At 38.4% G+C, this 7,830-nt stretch overlaps 1 protein-coding gene and 1 long non-coding RNA gene across 2 annotated transcripts in view; one reads left to right on the top strand and one right to left on the bottom strand.

The window, feature by feature from the left end:
- LOC106941334 (uncharacterized) overlaps window positions 1-1,665 on the top strand; it is a 6,486-nt gene extending 4,821 nt beyond the window's left edge. Inside the window, exon 3 of the long non-coding RNA XR_001423334.1 lies at window positions 1,655-1,665. This is a non-coding gene — a long non-coding RNA (uncharacterized LOC106941334). The remainder of the gene's footprint in view (window positions 1-1,654) is intronic.
- Window positions 1-7,830, bottom strand: part of aco1 (aconitase 1, soluble) — a 32,181-nt gene that overhangs the window by 10,795 nt on the left and 13,556 nt on the right. Inside the window, exons 10-13 of the mRNA XM_015024310.1 lie at window positions 6,347-6,431; window positions 2,634-2,790; window positions 1,162-1,286; window positions 973-1,077 (exon numbers count right to left, since the gene is read on the bottom strand). Of these exons, the coding sequence (XP_014879796.1) occupies window positions 973-1,077; window positions 1,162-1,286; window positions 2,634-2,790; window positions 6,347-6,431 (472 nt within the window). The remainder of the gene's footprint in view (window positions 1-972; window positions 1,078-1,161; window positions 1,287-2,633; window positions 2,791-6,346; window positions 6,432-7,830) is intronic.

Genomic DNA, 7,830 nt, shown 5'->3' with positions numbered 1-7,830 from the left:
TAATCCGGTGCGCCTTATAGTGTGGAAAATACGGTAACTGTCACCTATAAGAGCTTTGGTCAGTTTTTGTCGTAAAAATGACTCAAAATCTTCTGGAGAGAAATGTTGAGAGAACAAATGTAGGTCCTTCGGAAGTTCTGTTTGGCTCTCTTGCACTGCTTTCTTTTTTTCATGTAGGAAATCATCCAAACTCCTCTCACTGTTTTTTTAATTATAGCAAACAGTGACATTATCTAAAATTACAACAGGCAAACACAATATGATAAACCACTACTCAGATAAAGTTAGCCTTCCTGTGTTTACAGAACCCAACAGCGTCAGCTCAGCAGTGCCTGATGATTTGTGACGTTATTTTCTGGAAGTTTTTGAAATGGCTAATTTCCAGACACCAAAATTATTAACTTATTGCTAAAGACCGACAGGGTGGTTTTTAGCATTTGTGCTGCTTTTAGAAGCTGTAGAAACCCAAATGGAAATATAAAAATGTGCAAAATGTAAATTTTACACAATAAGTCCCAAAGAGGTTTTGTACAGCAGCAGAGCAGTGAAGTCAGGAGTGTCAGGTTCTCATGGTGAAAGGTGAGTTTTTGCCATTATGAATCTGACTCTTTGTTAGGCACATTTGCACGTCACGTAACAGTTGCACATTTACAGAATGGAAATGTGTTCCACTTCTAGAAAAAAAAAAAAAAAAACATTCAGTGGCTTCAATTCAATACAAATTAAAATTTTAATTAAATTTTGTTGTTGGTTATAAAGTTTTAGTGGCTGTTCTCGCCATAAATTCTGGGCAAAACTTTTATCTTACATGGGGTCAGAGAATATGAAAGTGGGGCACTACAGGAGAGAACTACGGAGTTCTCTATATCACTGAGAGACAGTTTATTTCCATGTCTTTGGTTGCACCAAAAGGCTTATGCAATTTACTCTATGTGTTAATATTTGAGAAGGTGCATAGTTAAGCTTCCTTACCAATCCATCAAAGAATGGTGGTGACTTGATGTAGGTTGATTTATCATCCCAGGTGTACAACTTATCAGAAGGAGCCACCAGAGAGTTCCAACGATCATTCACTTTCTGCAATAAAAAAAAAATACTTTCAGACCCTAAAGGTTTGGATTGTTTTTTACATATATTTACTAGAAAGTCATTTGATAGCACCTCAATTTTGTCATAGACTTCTCTGAACATTGATGGAATGACAAATGTTCTCTCCACTGCCTGGATCTCATCTCGAGTGGGCCAGATATCCCTGAGGAAGATTTGTCTGCCTTCTGAGTTAACAGCTGCATTGGAGAAGATGAAGGATGAGATTTAGAGAATTATTTGAATTTGATGTTTTAGCTATTTATATGATAAAGGTAAAAATCTCTGAGGTCAACTGAAAACCCCCCAGCAATGTTGAGCTGTATATTGGGTTATTCTTGGTATATTGGGACAAACTATGACATTCAAATTCCAGCTCATTAATGAGTCATTTGGAATAGTCACAAAGTAACACTTGGGATTATCTTTTTAAAGGTTAATTCTGTTACATCATGATACTCCCAATTGTGCAACTTCATCTTTTAAATCCAACGATCCTTACTAAATGTGAAAGTAAAGTGTAATTCAGGTCCAGTGCATTGAAAAGTAAAAGTTTTCAATACAGGAGCTCCAATTGCAGTTTTCTGGCTAATCATCGACCTTTAAAGAGCCTGACCTGCCGATATTGATTGTTTTGTCTGAAAAGTTAAGTCTGCAACAGTGACTTACTATGACAACTGACAACTATTGCTAACCCTGATGGGCAGGTCAGTCAGTCCTCTCACTGCAGAGCAGAAGAAGACAGCGGCTGATTTTCAGATCTTTGTGGAGGGAAATGATATCAGTGGATAAGATTGGGTTCTCATGTAAGTATCAGCCAATCTCCCAAAATTAACAAAATCGACACCCATAGTTTTCAATTTGATTAATATCAATAGAATATTGAATATCAATAAAATCAAAAAGGAATAAAAATGAACTTGCCAGAGGGTATGCTACAATTATGTACAGCTTTATGTTGGTCTATCACATAAAAGTTCAATAAAATTCATTCATAATTGTGGTCATTATGTGACCAGGATGAAATGGATGGGCACTGCAGTCACATGCAAGCCATCAGGTCTGCTTATCAGCGCAAACTCTGATAAATATTGGCTAAAGTACAAAGTACACACTGTACTTTGTATAAAGTTCACTCACAGGAAGCCAGATCTCCACTGGCTTAAAGTGCATTTCATCACAGCTTTGAACCATTTGACCTTTTAGCTCAGGCATTTTCAATAGGTCCTTAGACCAGCAACATTATGTTCATTGTTTTAGGTAATGTCAAATAGAAGGGCTATCCCATAATGCCAATGTTAACTTTAAAGTTACATTTTGGACAAAGTCACCTAAACTCTTCAAGAGACTATAGCCATTTTAAAGAAGCAGGTATGTTGTTGTCTCATTATAAAACTTTACTCTGTGATGAGCTAGGGATAAGACTGGAAGCTGATACATCTTTACAGATGATCTGATCTTTTATCCTGATGCGGATCTAAACACCCAGAGAATAAGGAGACCCTACCTAACATTTTGTTTTGCTGCTAAGTAGCAGTATAACTCACCAATAGGTTCCTTCTCAAAGTCTATTCTCACTGTGCCAGCTATTGCATAAGCTATAACAAGTGGTGGCGAAGCCAGATAGTTGGCTCTGGTGTTGGGGTGGACTCGCCCTTCAAAGTTTCTGTTTCCAGACAGGACCCCTGCAGCAACCAGATCCCCCTGAAACACAAACAAGTGTTGGATCTCACATTACAAAGAAAATAAAGAAAAATAAAGAAAAATCAGATCTAATAAAAGGTGATGGAAGATATAGATCTGAAGAAGAGCTACAAAAGCAAAGGGGATGGATTAGCAGTGCTTGTGAATAACAGATGGTGTAAACCAGGACATATTACTGTTAAGTGTCAACTCTGCAGCATGAATTGAGCTGATAGCAATAAGTTTTCATCCATATTAGCCTCCAAGGGTTAGCTACTCGTGTTATCTTAACCCTCCATCTGCTGTTGCCAACACTGCATGGGATGTCACAAGCTCAGTTGTTGCTAAGCTGCAGACACAAAGTATTAAGGCAATATTTACAATCACCTGTCTACTACACTTCCAACATATGAAAATAAGAAGTATGAAAAGATAATCAGAGGAAGCTGAAAAAGCCCTGCTTAGTTTTTTAGGCTGGAGACTGGGATGCACTCTGTCAGTCAGATAGAAATGATTTCAATGCTGTGACAGGGCCCATCCACAAGGGACATTTTTTTCTGACATGGTAAAGTTTTTAACCAATTTTACTTATTGTCCACATGGAAACACTGGTGGCAGCTGTGCATTTAGTACCTGGGCCTTCAGTGGGAGCTTACCGATTTAATCCACCACTATAATGTTACAAGTATGCAACCCACCAATACTACAGTAAACAAAAAACGCAATGTAACAAAGTCTGGTATTACAAAGGAAGCCCTTGTATCAACATCAGCATTTAGTGATTGGATTTCAAGCCTTCTGCTGAAATGCGTTATTCAGACCAAGTGACCACATGGATCCTAACTAATTGTACTGTATGCAAATAAACACAGAGAGACCTCATCATGGCGATTTCCTTATGATATATTTTTTCTATGATTTTACTACAAAAAGCTGTTCATAAGGGTGTTGTGTATTTTACACAAAACTATTTATTCATCAGTTAGCCTAATAACTAATTATGATTTTTTTTTTTGCATATTGAGAGTGAATAGTATTATTATTTAAGAAAGAAATCCAGTAAGGACAACTTCAAACCTCTACACTAAAACCAACTGTGGCAAAAAAAGAGAGAAAAAAATAAAGCACTTAATACTCAATCAGCTGCTAATTATTTCTTTATACACAAACTCCATCCTCCTCTCTTTACGCATGAAAACTTAAATGACCATCATAGAGCTGATCTCATCATTTCAGTTCCATCAATAAGTCCTTTTACAGCCTGTTCTTTGTTGTATTCTTGGCAAATCCCAGCCATTTCTTCTACAATGCTTCTCAGTCCACGACCACCCAGTAGGTGGGCGTGGACTAAGCTTTTTTCAGTGCTGCGCTGCGCTCGAGGGATAAACCCACTAACGATAGCCTTAAAGGGCGAAGCCTATACGAAATAGAACTTGAGGTGAGCAATAATTATTTGAGACTCTGCAACAACATTTTAAGCTTAGTCTAGCCCCAGAGAAGACATACTGCCTTGTTCTGGTACCAAAAGAAAAGTCACCAATCACTCATCAAAGACCAACCAAAACAAGCTAACAAACACATATCAGGGCCCCCTGTAGTTGACATACTACAGGTGGCCCTGTAGTATGTAGAAGCTGTTTGTTGAAGCAGCTTCAACAAACCCACTGTCATCTGGACAAAGCAGGCAGTACTGTGAGGATCATGTTCTTTGATTTCTCCAGAACATTTAGCACAATTCAGTCTGATCAGCTCATTCAGAAACTCCAGAAGACACAGATGAAGGCCTCAACAATCACTTGGATCTATGACTATCTCACAAACAGACCACAGTTTGTGAAACTGAAGGACTGTGTGTTTAACCAGGTGATCAGCAACACAGGAGCACCACAGGGGACTGTTTTCTGACCATTCCTTCTCACTCTGTACACTTCAGACTTCCACCACAAGTCTGACTTCTGCCATCTCGAGAAATCCTGAGATGACTCTGCAGTTGTCAGGTGTATGGACAATGAGATGACAAGAGGCCGAGTAGAGTTGGTGGACCGCTTTGCGTCATGGTGTAGAAACAATCATCTCATCTTGAATGTAAACAAAACAAATGTAGATTTACAATCATAGATGTTTGTACTTCAAGCATTCTAGGAAGTACAGATGAGGAGGCTGTACGTCCTGGAATACTGTTTCAATGGTGGAAACTGTACTTTTACTTTCAGCAAAATAAAGAATATTGTCACACAGGAGAAACGGCATCAGCTCCCACATGGGCATTGATGTCGTCCAGGAGCATACATTTTACAAGATCTATATCCCATCCAAGAAGTCTAAGTAGAGCAGGGGTGTCCAATATGTTGATCACGATCGATCGCGGACAGGTTTTGAGTCGATCTCGGCAGGTGACAAACTGAACGCTGCGAGGACGCTGAAATCAGCACTTCCTCTTCTGACAGGCTTATCAAAAATATTCACTAAGATCCTAAACATTTGTAGCTTCATTAAAAAAGAATAATTATAAAAAAATCAACGAAATATGTTAAAATTAATAATCTCAGTAATTATTGTTTCAACAAGGTGTTGCGCAATTCAGTGCGTTTCGGTTCCATTAACAACAACAAAAAAAAGGCGACTCAAAGACCGACTGACGAGCAGAGCAGGAGTTTAAATTAGCTGCTCAACCACCGCTGTGTTCATGAGAGGCTTATTAATAATCGAGAAATAAATATCAAGCCTAGAAACCTGATATCGTAACGGACTGAATGTTGTGTTCTTAAAGTAATCTCTGCTCGGACTGAATGGGGGCGGTTGCCACGGCAACAGGTGTGCTCGAACCCGTGCTCAAACTTGTTGTTTGAGCACAGGTGTGCTCAAACAACAAGCACACCCGTTGCCATGTGTGCAACGGCAACAGGTCCCACTCCTACCTAAAAAGGTAGGAGTGGTTTTGAGTTGATCGTTTGTTCGGGTTGTTTTACCTTTGTTTACCTTTGCTGTGGCTCTTCACACCTGCTGTAGTTTCTGAACATTCAATAAACGACAAACTTGGACTAATTATATATTTTGTTTGTGAGTCTATGTCACAACAAACATCAAATAGGACAAATATATTTCATTAAGTTTTAACAAATTCTACCGCAATAATTATGTGAAATTAAATTAATTATATCCCGACTTCAGAAGATTTGCCTTTACCTTTACTGGGCTCTTTGGTTCCTCCTATCAGTCTGTAGTTTCTCATATTTCAGTCATCAAACCAAATTTCAGATCTACCATGACTGACTGACTGACACCTGTTGGTGTCAGGTTTGAAACCAGCTTCTGACTGAGAAACCAGTAACCTGCTCCCAGTGTCAGAATCTCACTGAGGAAGAAACTGCATTAAGTTTTCTGTCGCTTTATTATTTCTGCTATAACTGATGTATATTCGCATATAAAATAAGTCAATAGAGTTTCATTTGCAATTTTTATGTCTTTGTGTCATGAGGCAGGCAGATGGCCTCTCAGGCAGCTGGTGAGAGAAAAAGTAGATCTTGCTCTCAAAAGTTTGGGCACCCCTGAAGTAGAGCAATAGTGTTACACATACCTTAGTTATGGCCTCCACCACTGAATCAGGGAGTGGACCACTGTTTCCAATACACGTCATGCAGCCATAGCCAACAACCTCAAAGCTGACATGAGACAAAAAAAAAACAACTGTTAAAGTAGAATGTGGGTCTGTGTATTTTCAGGCAGTTAGTTTTTGTTTAGTTTTTTCATTTCAAATGAAAAAAACAAAAATAGACTAGTTTTTTTGTTTTTAGTTTATTAAACCAAAATTGGAAATTGGATAATGGCTCGGCTCAGCTCGTTATCCGATTTCCTATTAAGAGCACAAAATGAAAATGGAAAAATGGATAACGAGCGTTCAATTTTGATTTTTATTATTTCATTTTTGAAAAGCAAGTAAGTAAAGTTTATTTATAAAGCTCTTTTCACAGACATACATGCTGTACAATAAAAATCAACCTTAAAAACCCTACAAAACACAAAACCACCGGTAGAAACACAACAAAATCAAGATATAAAAGTCTGGAAAAATAAAAATGTTTTTAGATGCTTTTTAAAAATCTCCACAGAGTCAGGAAAACGGACCTGCAAGGGCAAACTGTTCCACAGCCACCGACTGAAAGGCCTGGTCCCCTTTAGTTTTTAACTGTTCATGGAACAACCAAAAGATTCAGACTTTGAGAACGAAGACCACGGACAGCAGAATATTTAGTTAAAAGTTGACAAAGATGATCAGGAGCCTGGCCATGTAATGCTCTGTATGTCAACACAAGGACTTTAAAACGAATTCTAAAATCAACTGGGAGTGTCAGATCTGGTCATCATGTGAATGAGGTAAGTCCAGCCAAGCTCAGTTCAGCAGAATTTAGAAGCTTTATTTTTCTACACTGGTACCTTTCTAGATTACAGATCATAAACTACACTGAGAACGCAGTGAGCAACGCAGAGGATCCCACAATGTCTAGGGACACAGGTAAACTTAAATATACTGGGGAAAAACACAATCAGGAAAACAAAACAGCTGCGTTAATTAAGCCCAGGTGGCAGGGATGAAGGCTAATGTCAACAGAACCCATCATGATAGGGAGCAAAGTAATGAATATAGAACAGGAAAGATATGACATGATTTACTGGATTTGGTGAGAAGTCTGGCTGCTGTGTTCTGTATAGATTACAAAAGTGAAATTGAGGCTTTATCCAGGCAGGTAAAAAGGGCATTACAGTAGTCTAGACGAGATGATACAAAAGCATGAATGATATTCTCTAGGTTGATTTTAGAAATGTTTCTTAAGTGAAAGAAACAAGAATGGCAAACAGCCTTAATGTGTGAGTCGAAGCCTAATAATGAATCAAATGTGACACTTAGATTTTTTACCTTTGATTTTACTAATGGGCGAAAGGATCCAATTGTCTGGCTGATATTGTTGTGTAGGTCAGTAGTCCCCAACCTTTTTACCACCATGGACCGGTGGTAAAAAGGTTGGCAATTTTACTGCAACCCTGATCCACCTGTCCTGATGT

The sequence above is a fragment of the Poecilia latipinna genome, unplaced genomic scaffold (assembly GCF_001443285.1).
Source record: "Poecilia latipinna isolate Pla-1442-1.1 unplaced genomic scaffold, P_latipinna-1.0 Scaffold3611, whole genome shotgun sequence".
NCBI classification, from domain to species: domain Eukaryota; kingdom Metazoa; phylum Chordata; class Actinopteri; order Cyprinodontiformes; family Poeciliidae; genus Poecilia; species Poecilia latipinna.
This window is presented reverse-complemented; position numbering and strand designations above follow the sequence as displayed.